The following is a 17,965-nucleotide window of genomic DNA, read 5'->3' as shown; positions in this document are numbered from 1 at the left end:
AGTCAAATCTGGCCACACTGTTCAGGAGCGGGAAATTTAAATCTGCCACTGAAACTAATCCATCATATGTAAATCTTTACTTTCTAAATTAGCTCTGGTTTTAGCACAGTGTGTTAACAGGTGTGTAACACAGCTGGATAACATCAGCTTCTGTTAGATCCACACTCAGCTCACCTGCCTTAATCTAGCTTTGAGTTACACAGCAGGTTATTAACACAGGGACCAGACCTGCTCTACATAGTGATGGTAGAAGGTGACATGAGCCAACATGACAGCAAACAGAAAAACACTGATCTACCGTCACACCGTGTTACCAGCTGTAGAAATATTACTAAACATTTGACCTTCAATAAAGCCTGTTTAGATTCTGTTTGTTTGGGATAATCTAGCCCAGATTTAACAAGGATGAATTTAGTGGTTTTTGGTCTAGACTGGTCCAATGTGGTCTGGAAAGAAACAAAGCAATGAAATCTTTTTGTATTTTCATAAATAGACCAAACGCTTGACAAATCTGAAACTGTTTTAAAGACTCTTCCTCTTGTCTGGATTAATCTAGTCCACATTAAGAAATCTAAGTGACGTGGTTTCTGGTCTAGACTTGGTCCTATACGGTCTAGAAAATAAATCTAGAGTTTTCACAAACAGAGTAAATGTGTCCCAGAGCTGAACCTGTGTTTTTAACAGACTTTAGCTTCTTTAGTCAGAAGTATAGGCTCCTGGTTTTTGTCTGAGTGACAAACAAAGCTGTGACTTTAAAGAAAACAAAGTCATCCAGGTTTAACTATGATGAGTTTCAAAGCTAAACTGGACAGTTTGTGTGTTTGTTGGCTAACAGTGTCACATGACCTGTGGCCACGAGGCCAGGAGACTACACTCACAGAAACACGTGACATGGCATCCTGTCGGCTAACGGCAGAAACCGGGACATTTAACGGAGTACAGTGCTCATAAAGTTAGCTAACAACAACAATATGTCACCTCCACCCGGAAGGGAAAGCTGCCAGGGTCTGAGCGGGAGACACAGGTCCGGGTGAAGCGGGATTACAGAACTGAGACTGACTCCGGTCTGGTTCCGGTTAAGGTGTTTGTCGTTACGGTCAACAGAACACCGGTAAATCCAACATGGCGCCTTGTCATTTCTTCTTCTCTCACCGACCACCTACCGCAGCAGCTCAAGCTCCCCGCCGCCTCCAGTGGCGGGAACGAATACTGCAGCAACGCAGTGGATCAATGAATAACGACATGATAGGTGGATATTGATTAATTGATGAATTTAGCACCTTGTCTGTTTTCTATTTGGCTGTTACATTGAAGCTAAGAATATATGTGATAAGTTTCTTTTGAATTCAGGATCACACTTAGCAAAAGTAAAACAAAGTCCAACAGTGAGTCAGTCCCCATAGACTTCCATGTTAAAATGTTCAACTTTACAGCAGAAATAAACATGTTTACAGCCTGGTACAAAAACTGTTTTGGTCTCTAGAGCTGATTTCCTCCTTCATAACAACTGTTCATATAACTCACCTGTTTATTAAGGCTTAAAGTTACACATCATTTAGTCTTGGCTCCACACAAGCCCCACCTCTTTGACCATTATTTGGATTAGCTGGGAGTTAGGGGCGGAGTCAGGCACTGCCATGATGGCGACGGTGGAGCAGCTCACTCTGAGCTTCAAAACTGCTCATCAGAAACCTGTGGGTGACATCACAGAGGCTTTGTCCATCTTTATTTAAAGTCTATGGGTCCGACCCGGTATTTACAGCAGCAGCACCAGCGTTAACATCAGTAAGAAGTGACCATTTCCTCTTCATGTCAGAGCGGAGAGATCAACTAGAAACCTGAATGAAAAAATTATTCAGTCACAAAGAACCTAGTCTACATAAGCTACTGATCAACCATCCTATCAGGAGGCTGCATTAACACAGAACACGAATCACAATTACGACGAGTTTAATGACAAACTACATGTTTTTACATTACAGTTAATTTTAAACGTGTGGAAAACTTCACACTGAACTAAAAAAGTAGTGTTTGTTGTTCATGATGCTGACATGGAAGTAGTTCACTGTATATGACTCACATTCTGAAATTAAAAATTAAAAAAATATATCTCAGATATCAACAATTTCTTCATCTGACAGTTGATTCGCTGACAGTGTTATTTCAGTCTCACTATTCATGCAGTGACACTAAAGGAACAATCCCACAGTTTAGGAAATCTTCCTGTCAGCCATCTTGGTGCAGACGCCCTACAGACCTGTATTTAATATTTAATACTGTGTTGAGTCACTGCTCCAACTTCTGTTTGTACATCTGCTCAACAGACAACACGTAACTCAGAGTTGCTGGAAGGTGGAGCTGTTCTTCTTTTGATGGAGCTAGGCTAACACTTTCTACCTGTTTCCAGTCTTTGTGCTAAGCTATGCTAAAAACATCTGTGTAGAAGACAGAGAACAAGACGATTTTCTAAAATGTTGAACTGTTCCTTTAACTTTAGTACGAGAAGCAGAAAAACTAAAATATAAAAAGTCATATCAAAAGAACATTGTGTATCTTTAAACTTAATGTAAAATTCATTTAAGAGCTTGGCTTAATCAGAGCTGCCAACATCAGTGCTCAGTTTCATACAGTATTTACAGTGTAATCTGCTGTTCACGTTAAATAGAGACGAAGGGACTGTGACGGAGGAATAAGGCGCACAGTGTGGGAAATGTTCGCGGACACACAACGAGTAAATTACTTATTGTCAAGCAGCACAAGGACACACACAGACAATCAGAGACACAAAATACCCAAAGATGGTTTAGTGTTGCCTCAGAAAACCAAACCTCTACATGTATCAGTCTTCTGGCTTTTTGAGTTTACAGTGTTCAGACCACAAACGAGCACACGAACAGGATATGTCCTTCCAAACCATTGTTGTGATATACGCTGAAAACTCAGGTAATAATGAGATTATAGTGCTATGGTGATTATATTGATGCTGCAAGTGAATTATTTTTTACGATGTATCAACTATGATCCGAGTCAGGTCGAGTTGAGTCAGGTTGACCCGAATGGAGTATACAGGTTTGTAGTAAGGAACACTCTCATCAGGAAGTGGATTCGGCTATCCATTCAGCAAATGTGTATCAGCTCAGTGCAGACCTAATAGCTCTGAGTTTATTCTACCTTCATTAGCATCAACTAAAAAGTTGTCAACTTTCAACCCTTTTGCTTTCTCACATCGCTGGTCAATCCTGTGTCACCTGCTATGCCGCAATTCATCGAGAAGTAATTTACTTTAGCCCGATAGAAATATTTTGTGTCACCTGATGAATCTCATTGCAGTGTTTTAGCCTCCACCAGCTCCTGGGGGAAACATCTGGCTCTTTATGTGTCACATCAAACACTGTTGTCATTTACATTGTGTTAGCTGTCATCTGACAGGACATGATGCATCACTGACTCTAACACCTGTCTAAACCGTTCTCAGTCTGTAGCGGAAGCGTACGTCAGTGGTGGGCTGCAGGATTCCCAGTCCGGCTCTGTTGGAGTCCAAAGTGGCTCTGGTCTGGCCGTCCTCCACCTGGACATCGAAGTAGAGCAGCAGGAGACAGAGGAACTGTTTGATCTCGTTGATGGCGAAGAATCGCCCGGGACACATGGAGGAGCCGGAGCCGAACGGCATCAGGTAATGCTTGAGCTTCTGATTGTTTTTGTAGAAGTCGGTCCTCTCTCTGCCGTCCTGCATGTAGCGGTCAAACTGGAATGTCTGAGTGCATGGAAACAAAAACAAGACAGTCAAACAGTTTCACTCAACCCAACCTGAAGTCACAGTGTCTTTGACGAGAGCTGTACACCAGACTGTCCATGTTTATGTCTGCAGTGTGAGCTCATTCAATGTGTTGATTAGTGTTTTTGTTGTTTTGCTTTGAAGTCTGATGATAGTCACAATTACTTTTTCTCAGAATTGATGTTATGCTTATTATTATTAAATTCAAACGTTTGTCTACACGTTGACATTGTACTGAAAGACACAGGAAGTAAAAGTAAAACTAAATCATCACCCGATTTTATTAATGCAACTGTGATGTCATTCATTAATAAAGTCAGCGATTTAAAACACTGTTCATCTAAGTATAACTGATCCAATATATATTACTTACTATTAAAAACAAAGTGGTGTGAACAACCCTTAAAAAGCCTTTAATTAACCCTGAATTCCCCCTGAAAACACAGAAACATCTAAACCCGAATTAGCCACAGATCTTCATTTGTCCTTTACTTTGAAAATCTAAAGCTGTTAAAAAGCCCTTAATTTGAAAAGGCCTTCATGAATAGATGAAGCAGATGTTAAGGGCTTCATGAGTTTCTCCTTAATTTCCAGATGAACCTGAATAATGTGACAAATCCCTGAAAGTTGAATTTTTAATTGGCTTCTATGGGGATTAAGGGATTTTTAGGGTAAAAACAGCTTTAAAAAAACTAAATTTACAAAAATTTACAAAATTTAATTAAATAAACCCCTTACTTTGTACCCTAAGAAGACCTTTATTCTTCATTTAAGGGGTAAATTTGGGGATTCATCCCAGATTTGAGTTCTTAATGAGTTTTCTGTGTGGATGAACAGGTTTTTAGGGGGAAAACCACTTAACTTTTGGCATGGAAGCTTCCACCAGATTTACAAAATTAAGAGCCTTTTAAAGTATAAATCCAAAGAAGGGTGTCATGTCATTTGGCCAACATAAAGGCATTTTTACCATTTAAAAAGTCATTAAACCATCAGATTATCCATTAAAAAATTTGGTTTGTAGATAAAGAACCAATGGATTCAGCTTTACAGTGAAGATGACGACAGTGTATCTAAGTTAATTGATAAGTGATTGAACAGTACCTGAGGCTCCTCGTAGATGTCGGGGTCCAGGTGCATACTCTGAGGGTACAAGGCGATGATATCTCCTTTTCTAACGGCCACCGAGCGCTCGCTGTCCAGCCGCAGGTCGAAGTTCTCCTGAGCCACCCGGATGTTCATGGAGGCCGAGGACAGACGGAGACTCTCGCTGATGGCGCTCTCTGTGGATGAAGGTCAGATCTGGTGTTACCACACCGGCCCAGAGACAACAAAGAGGCTCAGTGCACCATGGCAACACTGCTGCTGTTGAGTACTCAGAGAAACCAGTAAACCCAGAGAGACCAGTAAACCTGGAGAGACCAGTAAACCCAGACAGACCAGTGAATCCAGAGAGACCAGTAAACCTAGACATACCAGTAAACCCAGAGAGACCAGTAAACCCAAAGAGACCAGTAAACCCAGATAAACCAGTAAACCCAGAGAGACCAGTAAACCCAGAGAAACCAGTAAACCCAGACAGACCAGTAAATCCAGAGACCAGTGAACCCAGACAGACCAGTAATCCCAGAAAGACCAGTAAATCCAGAGAAACCAGTAAACCCATACAGACAAGTAAACCCAGAGAGACCAGTAAACTCAGACAGAGCAGTAAACCCAGAGAGACCAGTAAACCCAGACAGACCAGTAAACCCAGAAAGACCAGTAAACCCAGACAGACCAGTAAACCCAGAGAGACCAGTGTACCCAGAGACCAGTAAACCCAGAGAGACCAGTAAACCGAGAAACCAGTAAACCCAGACAGACCAGTAAACCCAGAGAGACCAGTAAACCCAGAGAAACCAGTAAACAGAGAAACCAGTAAACCCAGACAGACCAGTAAACCCAGAGAGACCAGTGTACCCAGATAAAGGAGTTTGTCCAGCTGCTCTTTGCTCAGCGTCACGTCTCTGTCGCTGGTGAACTCCACGCCGTCGAGTCCCAGGACGTCGTGGATCTCCTGACGGACGACCTGCAGAGCCTCAGGGTGATTCGCTAGGTAGTACATGGCCCAGAAGGTGGCGGGGGCGGTGTTCGCCACAGACGCCCAGAGGATTGCAAAGTGATGAGCTGAGAGACGGGGGGGGGGGGGCAGAGGATTAGGGAGGAGAACAGAGGAGAACAGAGGAGAACAGAGGAGAACAGAGGAGTACAGAGGAGAACAGAGGAGAACAGAGGAGTATAGAGGAGAACAGAGGAGAACAGAGGAGTATAGAGGAGAACAGAGGAGAACAGAGAGAACAGAGGAGAACAGAGGAGAACAGAGGAGTACAAAGGAGAACAGAGGAGAACAGAGGAGAACAGAGGAGAACAGAGAGAACAGAGGAGAACAGAGAGAACAGAGGAGAACAGAGGAGTATAGAGGAGAACAGAGGAGAACAGAGGAGAACAGAGGAGAACAGAGAGAGAACAGAGGAGAACAGAGGAGAACAGAGGAGAACAGAGAGAACAGAGGAGAACAGAGGAGTATAGAGGAGAACAGAGGAGAACAGAGGAGAACAGAGGAGAACAGAGGAGTATAGAGGAGAACAGAGGAGAACAGAGGAGTATAGAGGAGAACAGAGGAGAACAGAGGAGAACAGAGGAGAACAGAGGAGAACAGAGGAGTACAAAGGAGAACAGAGGAGAACAGAGGAGAACAGAGGAGAACAGAGGAGAACAGAGGAGAACAGAGGAGAACAGAGGAGAACAGAGAGTATAGAGGAGAACAGAGGAGAACAGAGGAGAACAGAGGAGAACAGAGGAGAACAGAGGAGAACAGAGGAGAACAGAGGAGAACAGAGGAGTATAGAGGAGAACAGAGGAGTATAGAGGAGAACAGAGGAGAACAGAGGAGAACAGAGGAGAACAGAGGAGTATAGAGGAGAACAGAGGAGAACAGAGGAGTACAGAGGAGAACAGAGGAGTAAAGAGGAGAACAGAGGAGAACAGAGGAGTATAGAGGAGAACAGAGGAGTATAGAGGAGAACAGAGGAGAACAGAGGAGAACAGAGGAGAACAGAGGAGAACAGAGGAGAACAGAGGAGTATAGAGGAGAACAGAGGAGTATAGAGGAGTACAGAGGAGAACAGAGGAGTAAAGAGGAGAACAGAGGAGAACAGAGGAGTATAGAGGAGAACAGAGGAGAACAGAGGAGAACAGAGGAGAACAGAGGAGAACAGAGGAGAACAGAGGAGTACAAAGGAGAACAGAGGAGAACAGAGGAGAACAGAGGAGTACAGAGGAGAACAGAGGAGAACAGAGGAGAACAGAGGAGAACAGAGGAGAACAGAGGAGAACAGAGGAGTACAGAGGAGAACAGAGGAGTAAAGAGGAGTATAGAGGAGAACAGAGGAAACAGAGGAGAACAGAGGAGTATAGAGGAGAACAGAGGAGAACAGAGGAGAACAGAGGAGTATAGAGGAGAACAGAGGAGTATAGAGGAGAACAGAGGAGTATAGAGGAGTATAGAGGAGAACAGAGGAGTACAGAGGAGAACAGAGGAGAACAGAGGAGTATAGAGGAGAACAGAGGAGTATAGAGGAGAACAGAGGAGAACAGAGGAGAACAGAGGAGTATAGAGGAGAACAGAGGAGAACAGAGGAGAACAGAGGAGTATAGAGGAGAACAGAGGAGTATAGAGGAGAACAGAGGAGTATAGAGGAGAACAGAGAGGAGAACAGAGGAGAACAGAGGAGTACAGAGGAGAACAGAGGAGAACAGAGGAGAACAGAGGAGTATAGAGGAGAACAGAGGAGTACAGAGGAGAACAGAGGAGTATAGAGGAGAACAGAGGAGAACAGAGGAGAACAGAGGAGTATAGAGGAGAACAGAGGAGTATAAAGGAGAACAGAGGAGTACAGAGGAGAACAGAGGAGTATAGAGGAGAACAGAGGAGAACAGAGGAGTATAGAGGAGAACAGAGGAGAACAGAGGAGAACAGAGGAGAACAGAGGAGTACAGAGGAGAACAGAGGAGTATAGAGGAGAACAGAGGAGAACAGAGGAGAACAGAGGAGTATAGAGGAGAACAGAGGAGAACAGAGGAGAACAGAGGAGAACAGAGGAGTATAGAGGAGTATAGAGGAGAACAGAGGAGAACAGAGGAGAACAGAGGAGAACAGAGGAGTATAGAGGAGTATAGAGGAGAACAGAGGAGAACAGAGGAGAACAGAGGAGAACAGAGGAGAACAGAGGAGAACAGAGGAGAACAGAGGAGTACAGAGGAGAACAGAGGAGAACAGAAGAGTATAGAGGAGAACAGAGGAGAACAGAGGAGAACAGAGGAGAACAGAGGAGAACAGAGGAGAACAGAGGAGTATAGAGGAGTATAGAGGAGAACAGAGGAGAACAGAGGAGAACAGAGGAGAACAGAGGAGAACAGAGGAGAACAGAGGAGAACAGAGGAGTATAGAGGAGAACAGAGGAGAACAGAGGAGAACAGAGGAGAACAGAGGAGTACAGAGGAGAACAGAGGAGAACAGAAGAGTATAGAGGAGTATAGAGGAGAACAGAGGAGAACAGAGGAGAACAGAGGAGAACAGAGGAGAACAGAGGAGAACAGAGGAGAACAGAGGAGAACAGAGGAGAACAGAGGAGTATAGAGGAGTACAGAGGAGAACAGAGGAGAACAGAGGAGAACAGAGGAGTATAGAGGAGAACAGAGGAGTATAGAGGAGAACAGAGGAGAACAGAGGAGTATAGAGGAGAACAGAGGAGAACAGAGGAGTATAGAGGAGAACAGAGGAGAACAGAGGAGTACAGAGGAGAACAGAGGAGAACAGAGGAGAACAGAGGAGAACAGAGGAGAACAGAGGAGTATAGAGGAGAACAGAGGAGAACAGAGGAGAACAGAGGAGAACAGAGGAGCACTGAGCCTTATAGCACAGTGGAGTATGACACAGTGCAGTAATAGTAAACTAACTGGAGTTCCGTCATGAGAGAGTTCAGCTGGAAGAATCTGATTTTCATTAAACCAAATCTAAAGCAGAAACAACCCACCAGAGAACCATGTGGGAAGCTCTGTGGTGGTCTGGACGAAAACCAGCCGTTTCACAATAAACCTACTAAACGTCTGTTTTCTGGGAAACAGGGATCGTACAAAGGAATGATAGATATCTGACTAAGACCTGACTTGTAGCAGCAAAGAAAACCATGAGAAGTGGGTGTTCCTGGTGTGGCTGATGATGATGCAGTCTGCATATCAGGGTTCAGACCTGTTCAAACCTGCATTAAAGGGATAGTTGTGGTTATCTGACGTGGTGTTGTGTGAGATATTCATCTATACTCAGTGTGCTACCTGCAGTGGATTCAGATCAGGGTCAGTTTAGAGGAGAAGCAGGAGCACTTGGACAGGAGCGTAGTGATGAGCTGTAGTGGGTGGAGTCAGCGCGAAAACATGTTTTAGACACTTCAAAAAAAAAAGCTAATATCAGTTGAAGCTTTATTTTCACTTTATCAAACAAACCTTTACTTTGGAACAACCGCCCACTGTATTACTCTACAGATCAGCTGTTCGAGTCAGACGGTAGTTCAATGGTTGAAATATTTAGTTCCAAGTAAATGTCTGTTTCATAAAGTGATGAAAATATTCAAAATAAAGCTACAACTGATATTAGCTTTTTTCTGTGGGTGCTTTTTACAGTGACTAAAACAGGTGTTTTCTGTGGCCCCGCCCACAGCAGCTCATCACTCAGCTCCTGTCCAGGTGCTCCTGCTGCTCCTCTAAACTGAATCCACTGCAGGTAACACACTGACTGCAGATCAGGACCTCACACAAAGCCACGTCTAACTATCAGGTTAACCTGTGTGTCATGTGATCCAGTCACAGCTCTCTACTGTCCTCTGAGTAAACAGATGTACGAACTCATTCAATACAAGTCGTAAAAATCTGGCTCTGTTCACGACGTCTGACACTTTCAAAAGCTCATAGAGAGAGCTCCAGATTTTCTCTTCTTCTACTTTTCTGGCAGACTAGGCACAGGAAGTGCACTGCTGCCTCCTGCTGGTTAAAAACAACTTTTGGTTTTTGCAAACAGAAATAATGTACGTGTTTATTTATATATAGAGTGGGAAAGTGAGAGCCAATCGCAGGTGGTCACTACGGACAATATTACGATCAGCTGTGAACGGGATCCTACGGGACGATCTGCTCTCAGAGAGAAGGATAGAAGTTGGTTTGTTTCTTTAACGCTGCACTGATCAGTATTTTATTACTGACACTAACTTGAACAGGGCCAGAACATTTTCTTTAAGGTGGTTTAAGAAGTTACTGTTTGTTTCTTTTAAGGAGGACCGTGATCTTTCCTGAACCTAAGCCAGACCTGAATCCAGTAGAGCTGAGCTGTTGATCTGTCTGGTTCAGAGCAACGTTCTGACAGTAATCAACCTGTGACGTCTTACTGAACAGAAACCAAGTCAAAGGTGATGTGGTCTACCTGCTTTGTGGGAATCCGTCAGTGAGTCGTACTGATTGAACACCTCCGATCGTCTCTTGATGAACTGAGACATGTTGGACCAACACGACATCCTGTGCGGCAGGAAGTAGTTAATGAGCTTCTCGCGGATCGCCTTGGTCTGTCCCAGCAGCCAGAGGGGGATCTGAGCGATGAGGAGGGGGAACATGCTGTCAAACTTGATGAAGTCCTCCCTCAGCACCCCCATCCTGCTGTGGCGGATAGCGGACAGCGGCCTGCCGTACATGGTGAGGAAGGTGGCCTCGAACATGACCGTGTAACAGAACTCGTACATGCTGCCGCTCCTCCAGCCACCATCGTCCCCCGGCCTCTCCTCCAGGTGGTCCTGACGAAACACCAGCATGAGGTTACTCATCATGCTCTCCGTCAGGGGCGTGAGACTGTCCCCCTGGAGGAGGTGGAAGGAGCGTTTGATCTTTTCCCTCATGCCAGGGAACTTCCTGCTGATGACGGGCGGGTAGCCGAAGGTGAAGGGAGCCACCGTGTTGGAGAACTCGTTAAAGTCCAGCTGCCGGCCATGTTTGATGATGCTTGGATACATTAAAGGGTCCATGATGAAGGTCATGTACTTACCTGCAGGGGAGAGGAGACCTGAGTCAACACAGCAGCTAATAACATGATTATCACAATATTCTAACGAAGAAAATGTGAATATGAAGAATGAGTTTGAAACAGTGATGAGCCACAACATCACATCACCCTAAACCTTGTGTTGTTGGACGGTTCTCGATGGTTTTATTATGGAGTATGACTTTATGTTGATGTTATCTGTGGTTTTATTTATTAGCTGTGGTGACATCAATGTTGGTCGGTAAAGGATCGGAACGCAACCATGACAACATGTAACTTTTCTTCAAAAAAACGTTTTGTTTTCAGTCTCTTGGTTTTAACAGTGTGTCTGTTATGTGTCTCTTGTTTGTCTGTTGTGTGTCTGTTGTGTGTCTCTTGTTTGTCTGTTGTGTGTCTGTTGTGTGTCTGTTGTGTGTCTCTTGTTTGTCTGTTGTGTCTCTTGTGTCTCTGTTGAGTGTCTCCTGTGTCTCTGTTGTGTGTCTCTTGTGTGTCTCTTGTGTCTCTGTTGTGTGTCTCTTGTTTGTCTGTTTTGTGTCTGTTGTGTGTCTCTTGTATCTCTGTTGTGTGTCTGTTGTGTGTTTTTTGTGTCTCTGTTGTGTGTCTCTTGTGTCTCTGTTGTGTGTTTCTTGTGTCTCTGTTGTGTGTCTGTTGAGTGTCTATTGTGTCTCTGTTGTGTGTCTCTTGTGTCTCTGTTGTGTGTCTCTTGTTTGTCTGTTGTGTGTCTCTTGTTTGTCTGTTGTGTGTCTGTTTGTGGTCATGTCTTGTATCTGAGCTGTGAACTGTCTCTTCGAACAGAGGCTCCGCCCTCACCCACCGGCGATCTGCACCGTAAAGATGTCTCCAAACTTCTTTTTATGTTCCTCCAGGAATTTATGGGCGTCTCTTCCAAACTCCAGAGCCTTTCCGATGAAGGGGATCCAGCCTTTTATTAAAGGAGGTTCACCGTCTCTTCTGCAACACATAGAGGAGAAATGATCAGTGGCTGTTGATCCATATCTCTGCTCCTCCTGGATGTGGGACAGAACCTCACTGTGAACACTGGCCCTGAACTTTCTCCTGTAAATGAATCATCACCCGGACTTTGGACTTGAGGTGTTCCAGTTCAGATGTTGTGAAACCAGACTTGTACAAAGAGTCATAACAGATATACTGATAACAGATCTGGACCACAGAACCACCTTTCTGCTTCCTGAGACTCGCCCTCATGCAGCTCTTTGGAAACATGAAGCCCAGAGCCTTTCTTCTGTTAGTTCAGTCCCTGTTCATTGTAATAGATAACAGTCAGAGGGTGTGTGTGTCAGTGTGTCCTACACAGCTGTTAATAATCACCCCTGTGGACTTTCAGGAGTCGACAAATACTTGTGCAGATGTTTTGCACAATCATTGCCTGCAGCCAAGTTTTAAGTTCCCACAGATTTCACTGAATCTTTTGAAACAGAATCCACCAGCTGATCAGCTGCTCTGATTCTTAACAGCCTGATTGTTACGACTGATTCCACCTGTAGGAGTGGCTCCAGAAACAGCTCCACCATATGGCCTGTAAGCTTTGTGTATAGGCCTAGTGTTGGACCTGATGTGGACCTAGTGTTAGACTCTCAGCTCCCTTCTGCTTCTTTGTCTCCAACTCGCAGGAATGTGATAATCAGACTGTTCCTGTTGCTGACCCACTTTATCTAGACACACACACACACACCCACTCACACACACACACACACCCACACAAACACACACACACACACACACGCATACACAGGAAACTCTCCCATAGCGGCTGATGCAGTGAACGTCAATGTGAAGCCTGTGAACTGTTCACATCACCTGACCCCCATCAGCTGTTCAGGTGTTTAACAGATCGCCCCTCCCCTCCCCCTGTCACATGACATCAAAAATGAAGTGAGCACGTCAAATACACAACGCTGTCACACTCAGTAAGTCTGGCCTTGTCAGTGTCTCTGTCTCTGTGTCCGTCTCTGTCTCAAGTCTCTGTTTCTGTATCTGTCTCAGGTTTTTGTCTCTGTCTCAAGTCTCTGTCTCAAGTCTCTGTCTCAGGGTTTTTCTCTGTCTCAGGTTATTGTCTCTGTCTCTGTCTCAGTGTCTCTGTCTCAGGTCTGTGTCTCTGTCTCTGTCTCAGTGTCTCTGTCTCAGGTCTGTGTCTCTGTCTCTGTCTCAGTGTCTGTGTCTCTGTCTCAGTGTCTCTGTCTCAGGTCTGTGTCTCTGTCTCTGTCTCAGTGTCTCTGTCTCAGGTCTGTGTCTCTGTCTCTGTCTCAGTGTCTCTGTCTCTGTCTCAGGTTTTTGTCTGAACACAGACTGTGAAAGAAATCACTGCAACAGTCTGACAGAGTTCTGCTTCTTTGTTTTTCTTTCATTGGAGGATGTCCACTTTTAGGTTTTAGGCAGGAGTGGGGGAGGGGTGAGAGTGTTTGTCTAGTGGGGGGGTGGAGGGCGAGGTTGGGTGGTGGGGTAGTAGTAGCCTGAGGAGCTGTTAACATTTCACAGTGGAAAAACCCTCCATGAGTCTGAGCTGATCTGAAATCAGGAAAACCCCCAGTGTGGTGACACAGGAAGTGACAGACTGTCTCTGTCTACACTGTGGTGTCCAAGCTGTGGTTCTGGACCCTCAGTGGGTCTCATGGAGATGACCAGGACAGAACAGCAACAACAACATCCACTCTACTAAAGGTTAGGTTGATTCCTTCAGATCATTTTCCTCCTTCAACCTCAACACCATCATCATGACACCATAGATATTGATCTGAACAATCAGGTATCAGCTGATGCTATTAAATTAATAGATTCTTCAACACACAATGTAATCATGTCCTCACTGTGATGGGAAAATGCTTTTTTCAGTCCATTTACGAGAAAACACACACACACACACACACACACACACACACACACACACACACACACACACACAACACACACACACAGCAGCTTCAGGTTGAGGGTGAGACTCAGACACTGGAGGGACGTCAGTTCTCATGTTTAACAGATTAGAGACAAAATGAAAGAGAGTCATCTACATGCAGAACACCCGGAGTCTGAGCAGAGACCACAGACCCAGAACCAGAACCATGGGTTCATAAGGGTCATCATGATTCATCGTGCACAGGGTCCTGGTCCCGGACTCTGTCAGGATCTGGTCTCAGACCTGAACTGTTTCAGTTTGTCGAGTGTGTTGATCATGAAGCGTCAGAAAACCTGAGTAAGAGGTTTAATTACAGTTCAGGACAGTTCATACGACTTCCTTTAGATGTTCAACGACTACAGAGAAATACGGCAGCTTCATGGTCGGTCTACCTGCTGTGATCAGAGCCAGAGATGGAACACAGGTAAAAATGATTAGATTTGTAAACAGGAAACAAAGTCACAGCAGCAACACTCAGGTTGTATTGATGCTGCCTGTACAGCTGTAGACGTTGTTGTACGGTGTACAGTGGAAATCTTCTCACACCTCAACCCACAGCTGGGACCACAGCTGCATTACAACAGGTACAGCTACAACAGACTGTGGCTAATAGGCTGTTAGCTTTAGTTAGCTCATCTAGGACAGGTGAGTTTGTGTATCTTTCCATTGAGAGACTTGAATGTAAGTTTTTATAGTAAATTAAATTCTCTCAGGTCGACACAAACTTCATCATACAGATGCATTTTGGAGAATGAACTACTTTTGTTAACAGCTCCTAATCCGTTATTATTTAATTTGTATTTGTTTATTTCTCTGTGTTTCTTTTATTATTACTGTCGGATGTTAATCCTGCGTTTTCACCGGCACAGACGCTCTTTCATCAACCAATCGCTGTGGGGGAACTCGTCCATGAAAACTGATGTCAGCCATAGCAACGGAGTCGCACTCTTAGCTTTTAGCGTGACTTAGGAGAACTCTTAGTGGTAAGATAAAATGCCTTGTGAATACGGGCCCTGATCAGTCAATACACCTGATAGGTCATCTAACAGTCGGTTCTGTCCTAGTGACAGACACAAACATGGTGAGTTCACTGTCAGAGAAAAACTGGGAAAATAGAAACTTTTGTGGAACCAGAGAGACTCAAACTGTTCATCAGGTCAGAGAACTGTTGGACTCACCAGTCCAGATCTAGAGTCCTGGTTGGTTCCATGAAATAATGTAAATAGTGGGGATCCACAGGGACCCACCGGGACCTACAGGAACCCACCGGGACCCACCGGGACCTACAGGGATCCACAGAGTCCTCACCAACATGTTGCTGCCCCTGCTCACACCACTGTGTCAGAATCATGAATACTCAGGTTACTGATGATGTGATCCAGACTGTGGATAAGACTCAGAACCAAGACACAGGTAGTCCTGTATGATCCTGATCGACAGGACCAGATCAGAACTCACATCAGAACCCGATCCAGACCAGTTCAGAGTTTCTCATTCACAGTTACCAGGAGTGAATATTGTTCACTGCACCTCCTCAATCAATCAATCAATCAATCAATCAATCAATCAATCAAGAAAAAGTGAGGAAATAGCAGAAAAATAAACAGCAGCAACTGTGTCAGTCATCAAGCTCTCTGGCAATTAACACAAACTATTCATCCATAATATCATCAGCTGATTGATCTGTAATAATAAGGGAACAGAAGTAACGGTTATTGATCAACCTGACATGACACGACCAGATTCTCTCTCTCTCTCTCTCTCTCTCTCTCACTCACACACACACACACACACACACACACACACACACACACACACACACACACACACACACACACACACACACACACACACTCCAGACTTCAGTGTTTCCACACCGACTCACACTGACCTGCTCCTGCCGCGGAGGACGCAGAGGACCAGGGACAGGAGGCCGAGCAGGAGCAGCAGCAGCGGGGACATGTTTCCGTTTGTGTCCGGAGAGAACCGACCAGCACCGACACACACACTCACATTCACAGACACACACACACAGCGACAGACAAACTTTAACTTCAACACTAAACAACTCAGTCAACTCCCCACAGAGCTCACTGACTGTTTCCGGTAGCGACGCTTCAAAATAAAGTCCCTGACCACGTGGGCATGAATAAGTTGTTTTACGTCAGCAGATGTACTCACTAACTGACTCAGTAACTTGACTCAGAGTTTTCATTGTCAGTGTTTTTCTGCTTCAGCCAGAGAAGTGATTTGCTGATGATTAATTTGAGTGAACTACTTCTCATGAATTCACCATGGAAACACCCTGACATCATGACCTTATTTACACTGAGGTCCTTGAATATTTGTGATAATCTCAGACTGTCTGTCGTAATAGCTGATCAATAAGTGAATGAATAAATAAAAATGTTTCATATTCAGTTTACTGCTGTTACATCTGCTGAGAATTTAATTTACCAAAGTGAAGGTGTTAGAGCAGTTTTAGAATAAAATCCTGTAGAAGAAGAAAAATTATTTGTTTGTATTGATGACCTGAACGTGTCATTTCACAGACAAAATGTGTGTCGCTGAAACATTAATAAGATCGATGCTTCTCATTAAATCTTAGTTTTTACAGTTCAGACTTTTGATTCTAGTCACAGAAATAAGCTGAGCAAAATCAGATCAGTCATTAGATGAACTATATTATATTATATTAATATTGGTTTAACAATTCTTTCATGTCTCCCCCACATGTTGAGTTTTTGTCCTATGGACAGAGACGTCCAGGCTTTGTGTATTTGTACTTCAGTGTGGCACAGATTCAGAACTGCCCCAGATTAGGAGGCTTTAATTTTGAAAGTAAGCATTGTAATTTCCGGTTCGATCATTCCTTTTGGCTGCAGTCAGTGGTCCGTCGTGTCCAGGCTCGTGCTGTCCCGCTCTGACACGAGATAAGTAACACAAAATATACAAAATACACACACACACACACACACACACACACACACACACACACACACACACACACACACACTGAGATCAGAGCAGCTTCAGTCTCAGAGAGGAGCTGATGCCTGTTTTATCCATCATGTCGTTTGCCGCCATCTTGTGGCGGCAGGGTATCGTCTCTGACAGTTATCTTGACTTCCAGCTGTTGTATCTATAGTTTCTGTCATTTTCGCGGGTGTGACCGTGTCCCGTTGACAAATGGCCGGAGAGGTCAGCAGTTTAGTTTGGAGGCTGAGGACAATCCTGCTGATTAGCGATAGCCAAGAGCTAGCTGTCCCATGCGCGGCTGAGAAATGCGTGTTTCCTGGACAACAAGGATCCAGCTGTTGGTTCGCGGTACAACATATCCCATGATTCATTGCGCGCCGGCAATGAAAATATAATGGCAGCAAACATCACTGACAGAAAGTCTGAGGATTACACTGTTTAATGTAAGGATTGTTTTTCAGCTCAGTTCAACAGTTGACGGCACAACTGTTAAAACCAAGAGACTTGTGGAAAGTTACGTGTTGTCCAGGTTGCTAGGCGACAGGAGCCGCGCTGTGCGTTTCAACGGTAAAGGCGGGCAAAGAGAGCGTCTCATTTCGACTCAGCTTTCGCGCCGAGAGGCAACAACACCAGCAGCAAGTAAACGAGCTAATGACACGGATGTCTCCTCTCTGTGTGAGATCTGCTGTTGGTTACGGACAGGACAGGTTGTGTGCGATCAGAGCAGAGAGCTAGCTAGCTAGTTAGCAGTTAGCAGTGTAGCTCTGAACATGGCAGTTCTGTGTCTGTGCTACAACTCCTGAAGACCGAAGTTCCCGCCTCTCCCCTGTGCTTCAACTGCAGACCTGAGTCAACACTGAGGCTGAAAATACACGATTCTACATTGTCATGATGTCTTTGTCAGTTAATGGTAAATATGTTGAAGATTAGTGTAAAGTTATTTTTAGATATTTTCATCTATACTGCACATTTGATATGTTTACTGTCAGTTCAGAAGAATCATCCTTAAACTTGTTCAGACAGGAAGCAGCAAGATGAGACCTCCCCCCGTCTCCCCCACACAGAGACAAGCAGCGCAAAACCATGAGACAGGACAGGCCCTGAGTTTAAGAGACGTTTACTGCTGTTACTGTCATCTAAAGGTTTGTTTCAGTCCGATCCATATTTTAGTGGTTAGTGT

At 44.6% G+C, this 17,965-nt stretch overlaps 1 protein-coding gene across 2 annotated transcripts; it reads right to left on the bottom strand.

Moving 5' to 3' along the window:
• Positions 1-1,933: 1,933 nt before the first annotated feature.
• Positions 1,934-15,881, bottom strand: LOC130178903 (cytochrome P450 7B1). Of its 2 annotated transcripts, XM_056391520.1 has the most exons (6): positions 15,698-15,881; positions 11,710-11,846; positions 10,287-10,898; positions 5,735-5,941; positions 4,877-5,055; positions 1,934-3,754 (listed from the first exon to the last, which is right to left on the bottom strand). In XM_056391520.1, exons 1-6 carry the CDS (start codon positions 15,766-15,768, stop codon positions 3,461-3,463), a joined length of 1,500 nt encoding a protein of 499 aa, XP_056247495.1. In that variant the 5' UTR covers positions 15,769-15,881; the 3' UTR covers positions 1,934-3,460. The 2 variants fall into 2 exon arrangements, with proteins under 2 accessions (XP_056247495.1, XP_056247496.1); XM_056391521.1 differs by lacking the exon at positions 5,735-5,941.
• Positions 15,882-17,965: the final 2,084 nt, after the last annotated feature.

This window comes from Seriola aureovittata, chromosome 12 (genome assembly GCF_021018895.1).
Source record: "Seriola aureovittata isolate HTS-2021-v1 ecotype China chromosome 12, ASM2101889v1, whole genome shotgun sequence".
Lineage (NCBI taxonomy): Eukaryota > Metazoa > Chordata > Actinopteri > Carangiformes > Carangidae > Seriola > Seriola aureovittata.
The sequence above is the reverse complement of the archived record's forward strand: the minus strand, read 5'-3'. Positions and strand labels throughout refer to the sequence as shown.